The 25,094-nt window shown below is 37.9% G+C and overlaps 1 protein-coding gene across 1 annotated transcript in view; it reads left to right on the forward strand.

Moving 5' to 3' along the window:
• SLC25A13 (solute carrier family 25 member 13) overlaps window positions 1-25,094 on the forward strand; it is a 188,806-nt gene that overhangs the window by 32,014 nt on the left and 131,698 nt on the right. The window contains 1 exon segment of the mRNA XM_081288022.1: window positions 3,526-3,668. Within this exon segment, the coding sequence (XP_081144148.1) occupies window positions 3,526-3,668 (143 nt within the window).

A 25,094-nucleotide genomic window follows, 5' to 3' on the forward strand; every position in this document is an offset into this window, starting at 1 on the left:
CTAGTTAACACAAGTTATTTTTGGTACTTTTTGTTATTACAAATAATGTTGCTATGGACTCTTTGACATATTTTTTGGTGTTATATACATACATGCAAATTTCTGTTGGAGATTTACTTATGATTGAAATTGCAGAGTCTGTGGTTATTATGTTCAGTTATAGAAGATACTGCCTACGAGTTTTCTAAAATGGTTTTGCAGTTTATTATAACACCCTTATGTGAGAGTATTTGCTCCACATTTTTTGCCAACGTTTGTTATTCTCATTATTTTGTGGTTGAGTAGTGGCATTTTATTGTAGTTTTATTGTGCATTTTCTATGGAATTTTTTCTAAAGGAGGAGCAACTTGACATTGATTCTAAAGGTCTTTTGGGGAAAATCAAAGAATGTTTGTCAAGCCATGAAACTTCTAGGAGCAAAGTAAGACAACATTTTTTTAAGCTTTCACTCATTTGATAAATACCTATTGACCATGTTTCATCATCTGCCTGGCAGCCAGGCACTAGTCTGGGAATTTGAGGACATACCAGTGAAAAAGACAGGCAAACAATTCCTGTTCTGACAGAGCTTTCCCTCTAGTTGTAGCAAGTAAGATGTACATAATCTTGCAAGAGTAGCCAGATTCATTGAGAGGATGATCCTGAAACATTTCCCATTGCAGCAATGACAAGAACTCTCAATGCATGCTGTGCTGACATTCTCCTGTGAAGTTCGGGGCAGTCTCAGAACAATGTTTTCCCTGGGAAGCCATGGCCAGCTCATTAGACCTGTTGCTGGAGATCCAGCCTGCTTGTCAGGGCTTTCCCTAGTGACCATATGGTAATTTAGTATGTGCAAAGCAGGTGTTCTAAAGAGTAGGGAAGGAACAATGATTTCATGTATGGTTCTGAAACAACCAGGATTAAGTGGGAAAAACAAATTTGGAGGATTCTTACCTTCAGACCACACACAAAAATAAAGCACTGGTATACTAAAACCTAAAGGAAACCCTACTTAAAAAAAAAAAACTAAGAGGACCTGTGTGTGGATATTTAGTCTGGTGATGAAGAAAGACTAGGTTTTAAGCTTAGAAAAGTAATGGAAGAAATTGTAAAGGAAAATAAATCTACAGGCTCAATTATAAATATATCAAACTGGAAAAATATTTGCAATAAATATGATAGACAAAGCAGGGAAAGGGCATGTTCACACACTGCTGGTAGGAGTGTAAATTGGTACAATCTTTTCTGAAGAGCAGCGTGATAATAAGTACCAAGAGCCTTAAAGTTCCTCTCCTTTGACTTAACAGTTTCTTTTCTGGGAGTCTAGCTTTTGAAAATTGCCAGGAATTTGGACAAATGTTACACACAAAAATGGCTACCTTAGGTTTATTTAAAATACCCCAAACTGGAAATAATCTGTCTACTGGTAGGAGAAAAATTAAATTGTGTTTTAAAATAATCACTGTCATAAGGAAACATAGTCACAACTCTGAATCATAGGATTGCTGTAATTAATATTGGCATATCCTTTATATTTCAAGCTTGTTTTGCCTCAGTTAGAAAAATTAAAGTATATTCTTTCTTCTACATGTCCCAGAAGCTGAAACAAATTCTAACTGAAGAATGGTAGGATTACTGGACCATCTTTTTTCTTGCACTATGCTAAAAACATGTTAATTGAAAACAGTGATCCAAGCACACTGTAATCCCAGCAGTTTGGGAGGCTGAGACAGAAGGATTGTAAGGTCAGCCTCAGCATCTTAGTGAGACTCTGTCTCAAAAAAAGAAAAAAAGCGTTAGAGATGTATATCAGTAGTAAAGTGACCCTGGGTTAAATCTTCAGTGCCTATCCCCACTCAAAAAAAAAAAAAAAGAAAACAGTAGTTTCTAGCACATTCACAGATCCTCCCCTGACCTGTGGGGCCAGGATTTGGTAGCTGGTGCTAAGAGAAAACCCCTGATTGCATCCTTGCTCTGGTACTGTACCAGTGGCAGATATCATTCAGTGGGACAAAGAAAAAAAATCAATAATCTAGAACTTTTATAAAGTGCCTATCATGTGTAGAACATAGTACTAAGTGTTTTAAATGATTATCTTATTTGTTTAAAGCATCTGCCTAATGAAACCAGTAATATTGTTATTCCTACTTTTCAGATAAAGAGTCAGAGGCCCAGAAAACTTAGATGTTCGATGAGACCATTCAGGTAGTAAGAGACACAACCCTAGCTCAAGAGGTTCTAAAGCTTATTCCCAAATATCTAAGCAAAGGTTTAGTCTACAGTGGATTTAAAATGTAGAAAAACAAATGATTTGTAAAAACAGTTTTGATCAGACTGAACTCGGGGGTTCCAAAGGAAGGGGAGATACTGTCCTCGCACCTCACTCACTGTGTACCTTGTCACTGTGGTTCCCATCACCTAGCTAGCTCTGCTCTCCTAGCTGTACTGTCCTCTCCTCCCTCAAAGTTAATCTCTTGGCTCAGGGGTCTTCTGCTCCATGAGGACATCTTGATTGGCACACTGCTCTCAGCATTTTCCCACAGCCTTTGAGGACCCGTGGAACCCGAGTCCGTGGGTTCTCCCTTCCAGCTGGAATGTGTCCTACTAAAGCAAGACCTGGAGGAAAAGCATTGCATGCCAGCTGATTCTTACTGACCATCTCTGTGTAGGGCTCAAGGGTGGAGAGAACATTAGCTTGGGCAGCAGTTGATACCCGCACCGTGGTTCAGAGTTTGTATTTCAGCTGAGTTTATCACCCTTTCTTGTATTTGCTACCTCTGGGACTTCTGTTGAGAGAGAATCCTATCTTTCAGGCATTCCTTGAGCACTAAAGATTTCATGAATTGGGCAGCACATCAGACCACAGGCAGTTCAGGGCTCCATCAAGGGGGCATGAACTTTTATAAAGTGTTCAGGAAGCAAGACAAAGAAAACATTTGATTGGTTAAAGTGGAAAAACCCCTTGTGAGAGGCATTACACTTTGGTTAAGCTTAAGTTTTGCTTCACTGTTTACATTAATTTGGGTTTATGTTTCTTATGTGAGAACCCAGGGCACTGGAACCATCTCATCCCACTGTCCCTCAATTAGTTTTATAATTAATTACACTTTTTAGTTTTTTGCCAAAAAACAAGATATAATTTGTTTTTCTAAATTTCTGTAAACCAGGGTTTCTCAGCACTGTTCACATTTTGGACTAGACAATTCTGTTTTCATGGTCTCAGCCTGTGAGTTATTGTAGGATATTTATCACCATCCTGGTCTCTACCCTTTCCTCCAAGTTATGACAATTAAAATTGTCCCTTGTGGGGGAAAATTACCTAAAATTGAGAACCACTGGTGTAAGCACAAAATTTGACAAATTTAATGTGTTTTGTTTTTTCTTTGAAGTGACGGGAGATAACTGCGATTGTAGAGTGTATTTTCATATCTGATAGTATCCTTTGAATATTCTCAGGCTTTTCACATGTTGATCCCATGATTATATACTTAAGAGAATCAAGTATATAAAATAACATTTCTTTTTTTCCTCTTTTCTTAACAGTATGCAAGCATTGAAAAAAATGGTGAATTTTTTATGTCTCCTAATGACTTTGTTACTCGATATTTGAATATTTTTGGAGAAAGCCAGCCTAATCCAAAGACTGTGGAACTTTTAAGTGGCGTGGTGGATCAGACCAAAGATGGGTATGTTTATTTTTGTTCAAAACTTATTTTTGTTACTTTAATGATCAGAAAGTTATTAAATATATACTTTTCTACCTCTTAAGAGCGTTTTCTCTGTTATCATTAACACATTCTTTTATAAATATTACCCTTAATATTTCCTTTAGTGGTCATTTCACAATTAGTGATTTCATGTATTTGGTTTTTGACTAATTGAAAGACCTCTGTACAATTTTACAAAACAATTGTAATTGATGAGGTAGTATGAAGGTATTTGTGCGTACACTGGTGTTTTTCAAGGCAGGTGTAGAATTATGAGTAAACTTAAACATACCACTGTGATCATAACTTTTCTATCATCTTTCCCTCGCTCAAATCACCTTTAAAATTTCATATATGATTAAATGATATGGATCTAGGAGACAGATATATGATGATTCCAAATCACCAGGAAAGGCATTCTGCAAGGTGGAGGAGAGAGATTATACCATACAGAATTAAGTAGGACACTTTGCAGAATGACTTTGGATTTTTCTCCCTATGAATTTTCTCTGCCTAATCCCTGGATCCTGTAAATACCTTATGTGGAAGAAGATCTTTCCAGATGTAATAAAATTAAGAATTTTGGGATGAAAAGATTACCCTGAGTTATCTGGGTGGGCCCTATATTCCCTCACAAGTGTCTTTATAATTTGACACAGGCACAGGGAAGAGGAGGAGGAGTGTGAACACAAAGGCAGGGACCAGAGTGATGGAACCATGAGCCAAGGAATGCTTGGAACCATGAGTAGCTGGAAGAACCAAAGGATTTTCCCCTAGAGCCTGTGGGAGGAGTCTGGTGTTGCTGACACCTTGATTTAGGACTTCAGGTTCCCAGAACTGTTAGAATAAATTCTTCTGTTTTAAGAAACCTGGCCAATGATAATTTGCTTTACTTAAATTTAATTGACAAATAAAGATTATATATATTTATGGTACACACCAGGATGTTTTGAAATTGTATGCATTGTGGAATGGCCAAGTCATGCTAAGTAACGTATCTATTAACTAACAAACTCATTTTTTTGTGTGTTGAGAACATTTGAAAGTTTTCTTGGTAATTTTTGAAGTGTTCAATATATTGTTATTAACTATAGTTACCATGTTGCACAAAGAGTTTCTTGAGCTTGTTCTTCCTATGTAAACTTTTGTGTCCTTTGGCCAGCATCACCTTAGTATCACACCCCCGTGCCAGCCCCTTGTAACCTCCATTCTGCTCTCTGCTTTTATGATTTTAAATTTTTTAGATTCCACGTACAAGTGAGAGCATATGGTATTTGTCTTTCTGTGCCTGGTTTATTTCATTTAACATAATGTCCTCCAGGTTCATCTATATTGTCACAAATGATAGAATTTTCTTTCTTAAGGCTGAATAATATTATGTAAAGACACCACATTTTCTTTTAAGCACTCATCTGTTGATGGACATTTGGGTTGTTTCCGTGTCTTGGATAATATGAATAATGCTTCAGTGAATGTAGGAGTGCAGACATCTCTTCAATGTAATGGTTTTATTTCCTTGTTATTGTTATAGCAATTGTAGAAAACTAATACACTCATGTAGCTGATCCTCCCTCCACCCCTTGGGGGGAATTAGAAAGCCTATGGTTATGAAGAATTTTCTTTGGTCAAAGACCATTTTGATCCAGAAAACAAAAAACAAAACGTTTTTTTTCAGTGGTAGTTTTTGGCTGATGTAGACATTTCCCAGGCAGAGACCCCTGCTGTGAATTGCCTCCCTCAGAGCCTGGCCCCTTCTTGAAAACTTCACCTATGTCTAGTTTTGGCCTGAACTCTGGGCAGGAAGTTAGGTGCCTGTGCACTGCATGAACTTAAGGTTTCATTTCCAGCTCATTGGCTAAGGGATCCTGTTTGCTGGAGCTCTCTTAGTTCTGATTTACTGGTTCATGAAGTGGTGACTTGGTCTGCCTTCCCTGATGGGCGCTTCTCCCTGGGTGCTTATCCAGCAGTCATTTAGCAGCTTGAGAGTTTTGTCTCTGTGCCTGACACTATTATGTGTGTTCAGGAAACACAGCAACTGGGAAAATGCAGTGTTTGTCCTCTGGAAGCTTCTAATTTAATGAAACAGGTGTTAATCCGAGAACTCTAAGTTAATAATATTGGACTGTTGAGATGAAGAGATTACCCTGGCTTTTCTGGGGTGAGTCCTAAATTCTATCACAAGTGTCTTCATAAGATAGAGGAAGAGGGAGATGTGACCCAGACACAGGGAAGAGGAAGAGGCAGAGTGATCACCCGAAGAGAAACATGGTATGAGAGACAGTAAATAGGGGCTTCACTGGGACTAAGAGGTCAGTGAAGACTTCTTGTGAATGACACAGAAGTGAGGGGTGGGGGCAATGAAGACAAAACATTGAAGGCAGAGGAACAGTGGCTGCACAGGCCATGCATTCTGAAATGCAGAGGCTAGCATGCCTGGAACTTGGGATTGCATGGGCCTGGAGGTAGGCGAGGTGGATCATGTAGGGATTTATACTTCATGTTAAGGATAGGGGTGTTTATCTTTTTTTTCCTTAATTGATACATTATAGTTATGTACTAGACTGGGTTTCATTATGTTATATTTGTACATGACATAACATAATTTGATCAATCTTCTTTCCTAGAACCTTCCTTTACCCTCCTGCATCCTTATTCTGACAGTGTGTCTGCTGATCTTCTACTGTTGTTATCAATTATTATTTTAATTAGTACAAGTGGGATTCATTGTGGCATATTAATACATGGACATCGCATAATTTGGATAGATTTTGTTCTCAAGTACTTCCCTTGCCCTCCCCTTTTTCCTTCCTCTAGATCCCCTTCCTGCTTTTATGAGCCAGCCCCCACCCCCGACTTTTAAAAAAATTTTATTTCTATTTCTCTCCCTCACCTCCTTCTCCTCTAGCTTCCATATATAAGAGAAAACATTTGACCCTTGTCTTTCCGAGTCTGCTTATTTTACTTAGTATGATGTTCCATCCATTTATCAGCAAATGACAATTTTATTCTTTAGGACCAAGTAAAACTCCATTGTGTATATATACACATTTTCTTATCCATTCATCTATTGATGGACATCTAGTCTGATTCCGTAACTATTGTAAATCGCATTCTATAAACATTGGTATACATGTATTATAGTTCTAATTGTGGTTCTTTTGGATAAATACTGTGGGGTAAGATAGCTGGAGTGTTTACCTTAGAGAGCAATGGAGAGCCATTGAACCAGGGCATTGGTCTGTTTTGCCTGTGTGACAGCGTAATTCTTGTTAATATTCATTGTTGTGTTTTAGATTTCCCTGTGTTCCACTGTTCTAATTGACTTAATGATTGGCTTAATCAGTTTATAAAGTTCCTTGAGGGAGGTGAGAATACCCGGGGTGAGGGTCTTTTGCTTGGTGGGCCTCCTGAGTGAGAAGGGCTTGTCTCAGCATCTGAGGGAGGAGGAGGTGTGTCTTCCAGGGCTTTTCAGGGCCCACATACTTTGATAATATCACACCATGAACGCGTGGACTGTTTGCTGTTGGATTTGTTTGTATGACTTTTGATGTGTCTTAGATTCAGTTGTGATTTTGGTTTTCATTTAAAATGGGGCTGAAGCATTGAATATCACTGAAGTGTGACTTTTATACAATGTTCACACAATTTATTAAGAGCAAGGTGAAAATAAAATTCATTTGGGTCTCTTTGAGATTTGTAAACATGCTTCTGTTTTTATTATTAACTGTTGTCTCATCACAGGGCTCTAAGGCTAAAAAACTGTTTTCACTAATGCCAGACCTTCTCACCTGGGAAGACTAAGTGGTGCTGAAGATTAGCTGGAGTTGTTGAGTGCCTGGCTGCCTGGCTGCATGGTACAGGGACCCCTGTCTGTGTGTGTGGTGGGGCCAGCATTGAATGGAGTATCTAATTGGCTTGCTAGGATCACAAATCCCTTTATCACATACAGTCATTGCCCAGTATCCTTGAGGGATTGGTTCAGGACCCTCACAGGATTCTGCTATTCCAAAATTTGCACATGCTCAGGTCACTTATAAAAATGCTCTAGTGTTTGCATATAACCTGTGCACATCTTCCACTGAACTTTAAGTCATCTTTAGATTACTTAATAATACCTGATACGCGTAAATAGTTGTTATATTGTATTGTTCCGGGAGAATTGACAGGGAAACCAGAGTCCACATGGGCAGTGCAGAAGCAACATTTTTTCCTGAATATTTTTCTATCTGGGGTTGGTTAAATCCATAGGTTTTGGGACCCAGGGATGCAGAAGTCTGACTATGTTTGTTTTTCACCTCAGGTGTGGAACCTCTTGACACCCTTCTAGAACACACAATGTGCAAGCAAAAGTTGGCCCTTTGGCAAAGGGGAATGTCAGACATTCAAGACTGGGGTTCATTATGTTATATTTGTATATGACATAACAGAATTTGATCAATTTTCTTTCCTAGAACCTTCCTTTATCCTCCCACATCAACGGTTCAACGTACTGCCTTGTCAGTCCCCATTTTGTGAATCAAAATGATAGCAGTATGATCAGCATCCTCAAATAAATTCTTTCTGTTTAGAGTGTAGAGAGTCACTCCTGGGACAGTTTGGATTTTGATGCCTGAGGAATAGAAGTGTCAAAAAAGAAAAGATAAAAAAAGAATTGAGGAGTTCAGAATGTATAGCCTGTATAAACAAAGTGTGTTCACTGCTTTTCCTAAGTTCGCTATTTATCCTTCTGAGGAATGAAAGTACAGCCTTTTAAATACTTCACAAGGTGAAGGAGGATATAATAATGTTGATGATAAAATCATTTTTATATACCTGTTTTCACTTTGTGAGGCTGTAGTGAAGAAATCCAGGCCTTGGCCACATGCTGGGAGTTAATGAGGTTTACAATTGGCAATGCTTAAAGAGTATTAGGGTAATATATTTAAACATCAGCAGTTCACAGCCTGAAATGCTCATCATCTGTCAAATACAATCCCAAATCAATAAGAGGAGTTTTTTCAGTTTGCTAATGATGAAAGTTTTCTACACTATTAGGGTGGACACAGATTTGAGGTAAACACCTGAAATTCATAAACTGTAGAATTAAGCAAAGGCACCTCTTTAATTAAAAAAAAAAAGAAGACAAAAAAAACTTGATAATAATCAACAGCAGTCACCTGAGAAGCTTAAATGTTCTTAGTAGTCATCAGACTCCCAAATTAATCTACCGAAACAAAAAGCCTCATTAACAGCTCTCATTGAATCAGTGTTATTTTCTTTTTCTTTCACTGAAGATGTCTGATTAACCCCCTTTCTTTTTGCATTACTCACTTCGTGTTAATATTTGATGTCTGAAATCATAGGGGGGTACGTGCAATGTGGTGGCTAGACACTGTCTACGAAGAGTAAATTAAAAAGAATTTTTAAAAAGGTTGGTATTATGTTGCTGATGTATTAGAAGATCTTTAGGAATGTCAGGTGCCTAGGTTTTATTTATTTATTTTTAAATTCCAGAAAGGGTTGATTAATGACTAGGTACTGATTTCACATCTCATTCATATGTACCCATAGCCTTCCTTCTCTTTCCCCTCTTCCTACTTACCAATCTAAGCCCTCTTTTGGAGCATTTTGCTGAAAAAGGAAGATGAGAAATGGGGCCGTAACCAGAGCAAAAGGGGAAGTCACTGGAGGGTGTTTTGTAGATGGGTAAATAACATAATGTGTGATTATGGACAGGCCTTGGTGGGAAATGCAGGAAATTGACAGTGTAGGACGACAGGAAGACATTCTGGTGGATTGTCTAGGAGGTTGGCCTCTTGTAAGAACATTCAGAGTTCATCTAGAACAGCTGCCCTCAAAGTGTGGTTAGTGGATCTCTGGAAGTTCCTAAGACCTCTGTAGGAGATCAGAACTGCTTACATAATAATGCTAAATACTAATACAATACACCCTTTTCACTTGGTTGATATTTTCAACTGAAAAAAACTGCATAGGTAAAACTGCTGGTACCTTAACACCAGATGTTGGTGGGATTGAACCCTAAGCCTTTTGCACATGCTAGGCAAGCATTTTACCACTGAGCTATATTCCTAGCCTTCATGTGATGCCCTTTGCAATATTAGGATACAAAAGGAAGTCCCCCACCAGTTGCCAGCACCCTGATCTTGACTTCCCAACCTTCAGAAATATAAAAAGCAAATTTGTTTTCTTTATAAATTACCTGGTTGTAGGTATTCTGTTATGGTAGCACTAAATGAACCAAGAGCAAAACATTAGATTTTGTACCTGTTAACTTTCTCATTGATATTGGCTTAATTATCTATGAGACTTCTTAGTAAATACACAAATCTCAGATTTAATGAAGGGTTTGAGGTAAGACTTCATTTGCAATTTAATGGAAAAGTTACCTTCAGCCTAGAAAAACATAAGAGGTAAAAGAAGACAACTGGTGAAAGAATTTAACTCTTAGAAATGATAGAGAAACCTAATTTCTATAAAAAAGGATATGTGGTAAGATAAAGTGGTCTTTTGTTACAAATCTGAAAAAACATTGATATTTGAAAAATAGAGGTTAATTTCAGATTAATTTGCTTAACAAATACTTATCAACACCAGCTATATTTCAGGCACAGTTCTAAACAAATCAGAAACATTGTGCTCTCACATAGCAAACAGGTAACGTAAATGTAATATAGGTGTCGTAGAGATGGGTAGCAGTTCATAACATTCTGTAGTTGATACGGTGGTCAGGGAAGATCTCGCTGAAAAGTGTGACATTTGGGTAGAAACTTCTGAGGAAGTTTCATTCCTGGCAGAGTCACCCATGGAAGACTTTAGGATGAACATTCTAGGGAGAGGGAATAAGAGCAAAGACCCTGAGAAGAGTGAGTGCTTGGCCTGTTTGAGAAGCAACAAGGAGATCACTTTGGCTACAAAAGGATGACAAGAGGAGAGTGGAAGAAGCCAAACAGCTATGTGGGGACAGACTGTGTAGATTTTGTAGAATTTTATTCCAAGAGCAGTCCAAGTCATTGGAGAGTTTTGAGCTTGGGAATGACATTGTCTGCATTAAATTTTAAAAGGATCTCCCTGGCTGGTTTGTAGAGGATAGAATGAAGTTGGCAAGAATGGAAGAAAGAGAATCCATCAGGAGGCCCCGGAGGCAATCCATGTAACTGGTGAAGGCAGGACTAGGGAGTTGGTTTTGGAATAGGGAGGAATGGTTAGATCTGGAATTTTCTGGATGAGTTGGATATGAAATACAGAGGAGGAAATTCTAGCAACTGGGATAGGAAATGTTAGGGGAGGAAATTTGGAAGCAAAATTAAGAGTTGTTTAAGATATGTTGGTATTGATACCTATTAGATGTGAGGTTGGAATGGTAGGCTGTTGGATGTGTGGGTCTGGATTTCAGGGGGAAAGACTGGGTTAGAGATGTGTTAGACCTGATTACTTCCTTGGTTTGAGTCAATTTCATCATGAGGAGTTGGTTTTGTAGTAGCTCTTGAGGGTTTAATGTGTTAGGAGTTTTCTTGTTGTTGTTGTTGGGGGGGGGGAATAGGAATGGGGTACCTTTTAGTATTATGAACTCATGGCTCCTTTCCCTTTCCTTTCCCTCCCCTTTTTTTGTTCTCTTTCTTGTTCTTCTAGTTTTTTCCCTGCTCATGCTAAGAATTGAACCCAGGGCTTCTACCACTGAGCTACATCCCAAGCCCATTTTATTTTATTTTGAAACAGGGTCTCACTAAGTTTCCCAGGCTGTCCTTCAATTTATGATCCTCCTGCCTAAGCCTCAGAAGTTACAGGGATTACAGGTGTGCACTCCACCTGGCTTCTTATCCTTTTTAAATGAGCAGTTATTTAAACATCACAGTCTGGGTATTAGGTGTACTTCTTACTTTTGGGGTTTCATTAACTTTGAGGTCTTATCAATGAATTAGGCTTTTTCAGTGGGTGTGGGGTCTTCATACCGGCGTTTCCACTTCCAGGATAAGCTGGCAACATTCAGAGTATTTTTATTTTTTTGATTTTTCTATTCATTTCTTTATTCTTCATTACCAGCAACAATCACATAATTTTGTATTGTATTATGTAACACCTGTATTTCTTTTAACAGCTCCTGAATAAAGTTTAAGGTTTCTTTTCGGCTCTATTTGTACTTATACTGCAGTCTATGAAATGCATATAAGTTATTTGAAATAGTCCATTTCTCTGTGTGGTTTTGCCACCAACTTGATATATGGTTAGGCTCATTCGTTTCAGTTTGTTTTCAATTTTTAGGGATCGCTTTTTTCTCTTTTAGGCGTAATTGAATTTTTGAATATGTAAAACATATGTTTCTGAAGTCTATAACAGAAGGGAGGTGTACTTAAGGAAGTTTGACGTATGCCTGAACCTCACCCCATCTCCTCCCTCCCCTTCAGAAGACATTCTGTTTGCTTTAAGTTTTTGGTTTCTCTTTTCACCGAATATTTCTCCCCCAAATATAAGAAAATTAGTATAAATATTTGTGTTCATATTTTACTCACTTTTTATACAAGTTACCGATACCATACATACATTAATATGAGAGAGGAAGAAAGAATATGCGGGTGTGTGTGTTCATGTTCTCCCAAGAAACAGAACCTGTAGGACATACATGAAGAGGTTAATTATAAGGGATTGGCTTATGCAAATACGGAAGCTAAGAAGTTCCACTATCTGCCCTGTGACAGCTAGAGACCCAGGAAAGCCCTTGGTGTAGTTCCCTGTCAGCCCAAAGGCCAGAGAACCAGGGAACGAATAGTACAGTTCCCAGTCTGATGGTGGATGATTTCCCAGCTCAAGCACTCAGGCAGAGAGTGTATTTTCCCTTTCTCCATTTTTTCCTTCCATTCAAACTTGGAATGGATTGGATGCTGCCCAGCACTGGGGAGAGCAATCTTTTCTAGCCAGAGCACCCATTGATTAATCTCAACCTGAAACACCTTAATAAACACCCCAGAAGTGGTGTTTAATCTGGGAACCCAGTTTCCCTGTCAAGTGACATGAAGTTAACCATCATAGTATTAGCCCCAGGGAAGACACAAACACACACACACACACACACACACACACACACACACACACACACACACAAGCATACACACTGCTCTTGCATTCACCCTCTTTTACCTCTTAACCATACATCTTGAAGATCATTCTATAAATATGTAAACTTGCTCATTTCTTTTTAATGACTGCATAGTATAACAGTATGCATTTTTATACTTTCCTCAGTTTATTCTCAAAATTGCACGCCAATTTTTTTTTTATTGGTTGTTCAAAACATTACATAGTTCTTGATATATCATATTTCACACTTTGATTCAAGTGGGTTATGAACTCCCATTTTTACCCCGTATACAGATTGCAGAGTCACATCAGTTACACTTCCACTGATTTATATATTGACATACTCATGTCTGTTGTATTCTTCTGCCTTTCCTATCCTCTACTATCCCCCTCCCCTCCCCTCCCCTCCCCTCCCCTCTTCTCTCTCTACCCCCTCTACTGTAATTCATTTCTCCTCCTTGTATTATTTTTCCCTTTCCCCTCACTTCCTCTTGTATGTAATTTTGTATAACCCTAAGGGTCTCCTTCCATTTCCAAGCAATTTCCCTTCTCTCTCCCTGTCCCTCCCACCTCTCATCCCTGTTTAATGTTAGTCATCTTCTCATGCTCTTCTTCCCTACTCTGTTCTTAGTTATTCTCCTTATATCAAAGAAGACATTTGGCATTTGTTTTTTAGGGATTGGCTAGCTTACTTAGCATAATCTGCTCTAATGCCATCCATTTCCCTTCAAATTTTATAATTTTGTCATTTTTTAATGCAGAGTAATACTCCATTGTGTATAAATGCCACATTTTCTTTTATCCATTCGTCTATTGAAGGGCATCTAGGTTGCTTCCACAGTCTTGCTATTGTGAATTGTGCTGCTATGAACATCGATGTAGCAGTGTCCCTGTAGCATGCTCTTATTAGGTCTTTAGGGAATAGACCCAGAAGGGGAATAGCTGGATCAAATGGTGGTTCCATTCCCAGCTTTCCAAGAAATCTCCATACTGCTTTCCAAATTGGTTGCACCAATTTGCAGTCCCACCAACAATGTACAAGTGTACCCTTTTCCCCACATCCGCGCCAGCACTTGTTGTTGTTGGACTTCATAATGGCTGCCAATCTTACTGGAGTGAGATGATATCTTAGGGTGGTTTTGATTTTCATTTCTCTGACTGCTAGCGATGGTGAGCATTTTTTCATGTACTTGTTGATTGATTGTATGTCCTCCTCTGAGAAGTGTCTGTTTAGGTCCTTGGCCCATTTGTTGATTGGGTTATTTGTTATCTTATTGTCTAATTTTTTGAGTTCTTTATATACTCTGGATATTAGGGCTCTATCTGAAGTGTGAAGAGTAAAGATTTGTTCCCATGATGTAGGCTCCCTATTTACCTCTCTTATTGTTTCTTTTGCTGAGAAAAAACTTTTTAGTTTGAGCAAGTCCCATTTGTTGATTCTAGATATTAACTCTTGTGCTATGGGTGTCCTATTGAGGAATTTGGAGCCCGACCCCACAGTGTGTAGGTCGGAGCCAAATTTTTCTTCTATCAGATGCCTTGTCTCTGGTTTGATATCAAGGTCCTTGATCCATTTTGAGTTAACTTTTGTGCATGGCGAGAGAAAGGGATTCAGTTTCATTTTGTTGCATATGGATTTCCAGTTTTCCCAGCACCATTTGTTGAAGATGCTATCCTTCCTCCATTGCATGCTTTTAGCCCCTTTATCAAATATAAGAAAGTTGTAGTTTTGTGGGTTGGTTTCTGTGTCCTCTATTCTGTACCATTGGTCCACCCACCTGTTTTGGTACCAATACCATGCTGTTTTTGTTACTATTGCTCTGTAGTATAGTTTGAAGTCTGGTATCGCTATACCACCTGATTCATACTTCCTGCTTAGCATTGTTTTTGCTATTCTGGGTCTTTTATTTTTCCATATGAATTTCAAGATTGCTTTCTCTATTTCTACAAGAAATGCCATTGGGATTTTGATTGGCATTGATTAAACCTATAGAGAACTTTTGGTAATATCGCCATTTTGATGATGTTAGTTCTGCCTATCCATGAACAGGGTATATTTTTCTATCTTCTAAGATGATCTTCTACTTCTCTCTTTAGGGTTCTGTAGTTTTCATTGTATAAGTCTTTTACCTCTTTTGTTAGGTTGATTCCCAAGTATTTTATTATTTTTGAGGATATTGTGAATGGAGTGGTTGTCCTCATTTCCATTTCAGAGGATTTGTCGCTGATATACAGGAATGCCTTTGATTTATGCATGTTGATTTTATATCCTGCCACTTTGCTGAATTCATTTATTAGCTCTAGTAGTTTCTTTGTAGATCCTTTTGGGTCTGCTAGGTATAGAATCATGTCATCTGCAAATAGTGATAATTTAAGTTCTTCTTTTCCTATTTTTATGTCTTTAATTTCTTTCGTCTGTCTAATTGCTCTGGCCAGTGTTTCGAGAACTATGTTGAACAGAAGTGGTGAGAGAGGGCATCCCTGTCTTGTTCCAGATTTTAGAGGGAATGCCTTCAATTTTTCTCCATTCAGAATGATGCTAGCCTGGGGCTTAGCGTAGATTGCTTTTAGAGTGTTGAGGTATGTTCCTGTTATCCCTATTTTTTCGAGAGTTTTGAACAAAAAGGGATGCTGTACTTTGTCGAATGCTTTTTCTGCATCTATCGAGATGATCATATGGTTCTTATTTTTAAGTCTATTGATGTGGTGAATAACATTTATTGATTTCCATGTATTGAACCAGCCTTGCATCCCAGGGATGAATCCTACTTGATCATGGTGTACAATTTTTTTGATATGATTTTGTATCCGATTCGCCAGAATTTTATTGAGGATTTTTGCGTCTAGGTTCATTAGAGATATAGGTCTGTAGTTTTCTTTCTTTGAAGTGTCTTTGTCTGGTTTAGGAATCAGTGTGATGTTGGCCTCGTAGAATGAATTTGGAAGTTCTCCCTCTTTTTCTATTTCCTGAAATAGCTTGAAAAGTATTGGTATTAGTTCCTCTTTAAAGGTTTTGTAAAACTCTGCTGTATACCCATCCGGTCCTGGGCTTTTCTTAGTTGGTAATCTTTTGATGGTTTCTTCTATTTCCTCAATTGATATTGGTCTGTTTAGGTTGTCTATATCCTCCTGTCTGAATCTGGGCAGATCATATGACTTAAGAAATTTATCGATGCCTTCACTATCTTCTATTTTATTGGAGTATAAGGATTCAAAATAATTTCTGATTATCTTCTGTATTTCTGAAGTGTCTGTTGTGATATTGCCTTTTTCATCCTGTATGCTAGTAATTTGAGTTCTCTCTCTTCTTCTCTTCGTTAGCATGGCTAAGGGTCTGTCGATCTTATTCATTTTTTCAAAGAACCAACTTTTAGTTTTATCAATTTTTTCAATTGTTTCTTTTGTTTCAATTTCATTAATTTCAGCTCTGATTTTAATTATTTCTTGCCTTCTACTTCTTTTGCTGTTATTTTCCTCTTATTTTTCTAGGATTTTGAGATGAAGTATGAGATCATTTATTTGTTGTTTTTTTCTTTTTTTAAGGAATGAACTCCATGCAATGAATTTTCCTCTTAGAACTGCTTTCAATGTGTCCCATAGATTCCGATATGTTGTGTCTGTGTTTTCATTTATCTCTAAGAATTTTTTAATTTCCTCCTTAATGTCTTCTATAACCCATTGATCATTCAGTAACTTATTGTTCATTCTCCATGTGATGCATGATTTTTCCTTCCTTCTTTTATCGTTGATTTTCAGTTTCATTCCATTATGGTCAGATAAGATGCATGGTATTATCTCTACTCCTTTATAATGTCTAAGAGTTGCCCTGTGACATAATATATGATCTATTTTTGAGAAGGATCCATGTGCTGCTGAGAAAAAAGTGTAACTGCTTGATGTTGGGTGGTATATTCTATATATGTCAATTAAGTCTAGATTGTTAATTGTGTTATTGAGTTCTATAGTTTCCTTATTCAACTTTTGTTTGGAAGATCTGTCCAGTGGTGAGAGAGGTGTGTTGAAGTCTCCCATGATTATTGTATGGTGGTCTATTAGACTCTTGAACTTGAGAAGAGTTTGTTTGATGAACATAGCTGCACCATTGTTTGGGGCATATATATTTATGATTGTTATGTCTTGTTGGTGTATGGTTCCCTTGAGCAGTATGTAGTGTCCCTCTTTATCCCTTTTGATTAACTGTGGCTTGAAATCTATTTTATTTGATATGAGTATGGACACTCCTGCTTGTTTCCGCAGTCCATATGAGTGATATGATTTTTCCCAACCTTTCACCTTCAGTCTATGTATGTCTTTTCCTATCAAATGCGTCTCCTGTAGGCAGCATATTGTTGGGTCATGTTTTGTGATCCATTCTACTAGCCTGTGTCTCTTAATTGGTGAGTTTAAGCCATTAACATTTAGGGTTATTATTGAGATATGGGTTATCCTTCCAGCCATATTTGTTTATTTATGTTACTGAATATGGTTTGTTTTCCTCTTTGATTATTTTCCCCCCTTTACTGTCCTACCTCCCACTGTTGGTTTTCATTTTTTAATTTTTTTTTATACATGACACTAGAAAGTGTTTTGGCATATCATACATACATGGAGTGTAACTTCTCATTCTTGTGGTTGTACATGGTGTGGAGTGGTTCTGTATTCATATATGAGCACAGGAAAGTGATGTCTAGTTCATTCTACTGTCTTTTCATTCTTATCCTTTCCCTTTCCCCCATCCTCCCCTGTCCAATCCAGTGAACCTCCACTCCTCCCTCTCCTGGCCTATTGTGAGTCAGCTTCCACACATCAGAGAGAACATTTGGCCTTTGTTTTTTTGGGATTGACAGGCCAGTTCTTTTTAAGGCTTAACATTATTCAAGTCATAAGTCTTTTTTCCCTGACCATACGTTAGGGCAGTTGTCAGAGAGGACTGGACATGCCGTAATGAATAGATGAACTCTAACTACCCTCCGAATATCATTTTGCTTGCTTTTGTGTTCCTCCTTTTCCTGCATCAAACAATTCTTAGGCTATCTGCTTCCCTTATCATGCAGAAGGGACTTCTGTGTTATAAGGCTCATTTATTCCTTCTGCTAACTTCTGCCCTCAGATACAGTGGATCTTTCACATGAGAAAGACATTGGCTAGTGGAAGGAGAACTAATAGTGTTTGAGGAAGCCTTCGCATCACATTAGGTCTTGTTATAAGCCACAAGACCTTAGACAAGTGTACTGATCTCTCTCTCTGAGCCTGTTTTTTTTTTTTTTTTCCATCTTAGTAAATACCTGTGTGTGATTACTGGGCAAAATAACATTTAAGAGATAGTTTAGTTAGCTTTCCCATCTCACTTCACTCACAGATAATGTGCCCTCATCCCTTCCTTGTCTCCTTTCCGTCTTCTGTCCCCTCCCAACTCTCCCTATTCCTGGGGTCTTTCCTGGCAGCACACAGACCTGCTGATATTTCTTCAGAAATATTAAGAAAACCTCATGATTCCACTTTCCTCTTCAGCTTCTGCCTCAGTTCTCTTCTTTCTGCAGCCCTCATCAAAAGATTTGTCTCGTCTGGCCCTTGCAGTTAAGTCCTCTGTGTCTATTCATTCTTCAGTCTGCTCTCCTCAGCTTTCCCCTGCTACAGTCCTAAATTTATCCACACAGTAGAATCCAGTCATACTATTAAAGCTCAGGTTGACACAGTTGCTCCCTCACACCTTCTTGAAATACTCTCTTCAATTCCAGTGCACCACGTTCTTTTTTTATACCTCACTCACTGCCTGCTCTTTCCTAGTCCCCTTTTCCCACCTGTCTCTAGTTTTCCCTGGCTAAATCTTGGTCATCTTGTTCTGTGCCATGGCTTCTAAGCACTTCATCATGTCTACTTTTACATCTCAAACTCTTCTCTCTGATGATCTCCAGGGTTACATATTCATCCAGCTGCTTCTGTGAGATCTGTCATTTGTCTGTCTCATAGGTCTCTCAAACCTCAAGTGTTATAAGCTAGGCTTCTGAGCCTTCTCTCTTCCTTTCCTATTTGCTGCCTGAGAACACTCCATCTTGCAGTTGTCAGGCCCCAAACTCTGGAGATGTCTTTGCTTCCTCCTTTTCTCTCATATCTCACTTCTGATCTTACATCAAATATAGCTGGCTTTGCCAGCAACGTGTTGTGTCTGGGTTCTTTGCAAGCTGACTGTAAGAGTAGCTGCTCTTTAGGCTTCATGATACCAGCAAGGACAATAGGAATAAGAAAGATGCTGGGAAGTTGACAAAGACAGACACAACTAGTGAAAATCTGGGGACAAGTTCTATTATTGGTCTTGATTCATAAAATCTTACTAGAAAAACTATAAAGAATTTTTTAAGTTAATAACTGCTTTGGTTTTTCTCTGAAGGACTAATGTTTTGAGATTCCTTGATCTTTAGGTGCTTAGGAAAAGGCTCATCAGGTTGGTTTCTAACATATAGCCCCTGTTTGGTGTATAGTAGAGATAGTGACGGTGGCCACACAGCAGCTGCTGGTAAAGGTGGTTACCAGTAGGTCAGCAAACATGCTTTCCACTGCAATGCTGCTTCATTTTTATTTTCTTTGCAGATTCATCCAAATGTACATTTTAAAGAATCAAATTCTATTAAATAAAAATAGTAAAGCTCTCATTTGTTCACTCTGTAGCAGTGCAAATTCTGATACAGAACAGCTGGTGATGGCACCTGGCTTCCAGTGGTCTAATTCTTCAGATGCATTTCTACAACGCAACAGTACTCTTCAATAATGTGACCCTGCATTTTTCGTTATTTTATTTTATTTGGTATTGAGAATTGAACCCAGAGGTACTTAAGCACTGAGCTACATCCCTAGCCCTTTGTATTTTTTATTTTGAGACAGGGTCTCCTTAAATTGCTTAGGGCTTTGCTAAGTTGCTAATGCTGGCCTTGAACTCAAGATCCTCAAGTCTCAGTCACTGGGATTACAGACGTGAGCTGCTGTACCCAGGCTAATTTTATTTTTTGAATTATAGGGTTCTGGAGAGATGTTACTGTGAACACAGAATTTGACCACTTCTTATCACCTTTGCTGTTACGTTTCTGGTCCCAGGTATGACTGTCTTGTCACCTGGCTGTGTTCCAAGACTTACCAAGTCAGCCCCATGTGGTGTTGCATGCCTGTAATCCCAGATACTCAGGAGGCTGAGGTGGTAGAATTGCAAATTAGAGGCCAGCCTTAGCAATTTTGCAAGACCCTATCCCCAAATAAAAAATGGAAAACACTGGGGATGTAGCTCAGTAAAACATCCTAAATCTGATCCCAAAACCAAAGAAAGAAAGAAAAGACTTCCAAGTCTCCCTGATTGCATTCTTGCTTCCTTGCAGAACACAGCAGCCAGCATGTGGCCAGTGGAATCTTCCAGTGGCAGTGCTCTTCTTGCTTTGTATTCGGCACCCCCTTACTTCATTTCTTCCCCTTCATTGTTTTGTTCCAGCACCGTTGGTTTTATTGCTGCACCTTTAACACACCAAGCTTGGACCTACCTGGGAGCCTGTGCTGCCTCTGTCTTCTTTCTGAAAGTCTCTTCCCCAAGAAACTCACTTACTTCTTTTAGGTTTTCTCATAGTGGTTATCTTGTACACATTGGTTTTTTTAATAGCTTTAGTTTGTTCCCCTCCACCAACATTTGGTGATAAGCTCCATGAAGGCAGAGATTTTTTTTCTGATTTGTTTAATGCTGAATCTGCGAGCAGATCATGGCTGGGATGTAGTAGTACTCCATAAATACTTGCTACATGTATTGAACACATAAGGTCCTGTGCATGTGTGAAATGTTTTTATCAAAATGATAAGGAGGTGAGCTGGGCATGTTGGTGTATGCCTGTAATCCCAGCAGCTTGAGTGGCTGACGCAGGAGTGTGGAAGGTTCAAAGCCAGCCTCAGCAACCTAGTGAGACTGTAAGCAGCTTAGTGAGACCCTGTCTCAAAAATAATAAAAAGTTAAAAGGGTTGGGGTATGCAGCTCAGTAGATAAACACATCTGGGTTCCATCTCCAGTACAAAAAAAAATGTCATATTTCTCTGGTTGAGTATGGAATTTCTACATGTTAAATCCCTGGTTGTCATTTTCTTCTTAGGATCACTGTAACATTTCATGCAGTTCTTCTATTTAACAAGTACTAAAACTCCTAGCAAACCTTCTTTCATTTCTGTCTTTACTTTTCTCCAACTAAGCTAATTCCACAAGAGTTTAGAGTTGTGTTAGTTATTGTAAAGTATTCTGAGGGATTCTTTGTGTTGAGAACATCACCCATAGGATGAGATCCTATGTTGTTTTTATGCTCTTGCCATACCCCCAATCCCCTGCAAGGGGACGGCACTTGAGAAATATATGCCAAGATATTTGTGAACTTGATTCCTTTAGGCACTTGTCTTCTGCCCCTCTCATCTGTAGCTTCTGGTTTGATGAATTCATGCCTTCTGCATAGGAGCTGAATAAATGGAATCATGCCTCTTCTCTTTCCATACATTTTAGTTGTTTACATTACTCTTCAGGTTGTTAATTTAAAAGGTAATTTTTAGATTCACAAAAGGGAAAACCCCTCTTGAAAGTATCTGAGGATTTGCTGAACGTGTAGTTCATATGGAAACCCTCTTTTTGTCACTTATGATTTCCTGATTCAGTGCTTGCTTGATTCAGGGTTTTTTGTTTCTTTGTTGTTGTTTTTTTAAGTTAGGAAAGAAAAGTCACCAACTTCCTGAAGGAAAAAAGCATTAAAATCTTGATGTTGCTTTTCTATAATAATTGTGCCCAGAAAAAGCAATAGAATCTCAAAAGTCTTGTAGTTTAATTAGCTTTTGCAAAACTACAAAGCACTCCCAACAGTGTCTAATTTTGATTATCTTTTACAATTGCTGTTTTGTTTTGTAACTGCCTAATTTATTAAAAGCTTGGAATTATTATGAGGCCTTTCCACATAGGACTTGCTAAAGAATGCAGAGATAGTGTGGAATAAGATGGGGGAACATGCTGGATCAATTGGGACAGATTTTCTTTCTTGTTTTCTTCCATAGAATAAAATAACATATAAACCTAAATAGAACTAGACTCAGTCATAATAAATTCTTTTGGTTATTCTAATGAAAATCTACATTCATGTGTGGCCTGTGTTAATAGGTGAATTTCATTGTAGTTTGTTATTATTCGTACAACAAAACATAATATGAAAAATTTATATGTTTTTCTTTACTAGATCCCAGATCTTGTGCCAATTCTTAAGCAAATTATGTTCATGTAATAAAATTTTAATCAGTATTAGGGTTAGGGGTAGGGATAGTATTCTCTTTATTGCAGATTTTTGGTAAAATCTAGAAATACCATTATTTAATCAGAATATAAACAGAAATCACTTTTTATTTCAGTTTTTATTCATAATGTTTCTTGGGTTATTAGACTACTTTTTCTATGCATTACAGTTTATATAACTCAGCTTTCTTTTTCTTTTTTTATTTATATATGACAGCAAAATGCTTTACAATTCTTATTACACATATAGAGCACAATTTTTCATATCTCTGGTTGTATACAAAGTATATTCATAGAAATAGAAAAAGTAGTCATGAAATTCATCTGGAAAAATAAGAGGCTCAAAATAGCTAAAGCAATCCTTAGCAGGAAGAGTGAAGCAGATGGCATCACTATACCAGACCTTAAACTAGACTACAGAGCAATAGTAACAAAAACAGCATGGTATTGGCACCAAAACAGACTGGTGGTAGACCAGTATACAGAATAGAGGACACAGAGACTAACCCACAAAATTACAATTATCTTATATTAGACAAAGGTGTCAAAATCATGCATTGGAGAAAAGATAGCCTCTTCAACAAATGGTGTTAGGAAAACTGGAAATCCATATGCATTAAAATGAAACTAAACCCCTATCTCTCACCATGCACAAAACTCAACTCAAAATGGATCAAGGACTTAGGAATAAAACCAGAGACCCTGTGTCTAACAGAAGAAAAAGAAGGCCGTAATCTCCATCATGTGGGGTCAGGCCCCAACTTCCTTAATAAGACTCCCGTGGCACAAGAATTAAAATTAAAAAATCAATAAATAGGATGGACTCAACACTAAAAAGTTTCTTCTCAGCAAAATAAACAATCTGTGAGGTGAATAGAGAGCCTACATCTTGGGAGCAAATCTTTACCCCTCATACATCAGATAGAGCACTAATCTCTAGGGTAGATAAAGAACTCAAAAAGCTAAGCACCAAAAAATCCAATAACCCAATCAATAAATGGGCCAAGGATCTGAACAGACACTTCTCTGAAGATGATATACAATCAGTCAACAAATATGTGAAAAAATGTTCATCAGCACTAGCAATTAGAGAAATTCAAATCAAAGCCACTCTAAGATTTCATCTCACTCCAGTCTGAATGGCAGCTATTATGAAGACAGACAACAATAAGTGTTGGTGAGGATGTGGGGGAAAAGGTATTGGTGTGACTGCAAATTGGTGCAGCCAATATGGAAAGCAGTATGAAGATTTCTTGAAAAATTTGGAATGGAACCACCATTTGACCCAGCTACCCCTCTCCTTGGTCTATACCCAAAGGACTTAAAAACAGCATACTACAGTGACACAGCCACATCAATATTTTTAAACATTTTATTTGAAATCACAGTGTTAGGTAATTATTCAGGATATGAATTATCATTGAGGCATCAGAGATGTGACTTGAGTTGGTACTGATCACAATATATCTTAAAAGTGTCTTAAAGATTTATTTATCCTTTCTGTCCATTGGTTTCTTATGATTTGCTGCATAGAAACTTTTCCCCTGCCAACTAACTACTTCTTGGCCCTGGATTGGACATGTGCTTGATGTTTTGTTCACCTTTGCCGTTGGAGGGATGTTCTTGGAGCAGTGGAGGTGGAAGTAGTCCACCTAAGGCAAGGCCACAGCATTTTGTGCTTTTTATTATTTTGGATTAGGAACCAGGTGTGGAATTGTGGGATCTCATTTCCCACAGTTAAGAACTCACTCACTCTTGGCAGAGCTTTCTTTTCGGTTATCCTTAGGTTGATTGGTCAGTGTGGATGCTGCCACTGAACCTTGGTCAGTTCCCCTACCCTTACTTTCAGGGTTTTGAAGCCTGCATTTCTTCTTTACTGGGAGAGGTATGAAAATAAAATGGAGTAGAAGTGCCATTTGATGATTCATTTCTTCTTATGTGTGTCCACCAAAATCGACATTGAACATTTGGAAGACTTTGCAATATGGTGAGAGAGGAAAAGTCCTGACTGTGTAGGTTAAGAACTTAGGTTTATATGGAATTATGATGCATCTCAAAAACAATATAGTTCCGTGATTTAGGATGGGTAATCCTATTGGGAAAGTGAAGGGATTGACTGTTGAGACTGTTTGTACAAAAAGCATCTTGTCTTTTTTAGTCATGGATGCTTGTTTGGGATAGCATGTGATACAGGGCTGATGGAGATTGTTTAGGATGGCCACTACTATTAATGCAGGCATTCCTCTAGAACTCTCTATATAAACTATATATTGATATAATGTAAGCAATATAATCCTTCCTTAAACTTTAAATATTTAAACTATTTTAACTGTGAGATAACTATGTGAGGAAATGGATATGTAAATTATCTTAATTTTCACAATCATTTCACAGTGTGTGTGTGTGTGTGTGTGTGTGTGTGTGTGTGTATATAAAGATATCATCTTGTATACCTTCAATATATAATTTTTGGGTGTCAAGTATACCCCACTAAAGCTGGAAAAAATTTTAGATAATGCACAGAGTATCCCATATTTTCTGTGTACCTTGATTTTAAACACCTTATTCCTTAAATTCATTTTGTTAATGAATTCAAGTGTGTGCCCCTCCTCCCAATTACAAAAGAAGGTAAAACAATCTTTGGTTCGAGATGCAATGGATGGAAGTATTTTAGTGTTGAGTAAAATTTGAAAGCTTAATTTTTCTTTGTTTATATTGACTATCTTGACCATATTGATGACAAATGTTATCCCTGGAAGTTGGTCTGAGTTCTCATATATTACCAGAAATTTTTGCAAATTCAGTTTGGAATCAACATGTGGGTACTTTTTCTTTTTTCATGTTCTTAAATACAGAAAATCATAATCTATTTTAAACTTATTATAAATGATGGAGCACTTGTTTACATGGGTAAAATGACTCTATCTAAGTAGTATATTGAAGTTCATGTTAATGTTTGCTATTTAATGACACCTAATGATATTCAATGAAGGGTTATGCTAAACTGGAGAGAAAATGTGTTACCCAGGCAACTGCTTCTGGCAAAC

Source organism: Spermophilus citellus, assembly GCF_964194105.1.
Source record: "Spermophilus citellus genome assembly, chromosome: 3".
NCBI lineage: Eukaryota > Metazoa > Chordata > Mammalia > Rodentia > Sciuridae > Spermophilus > Spermophilus citellus.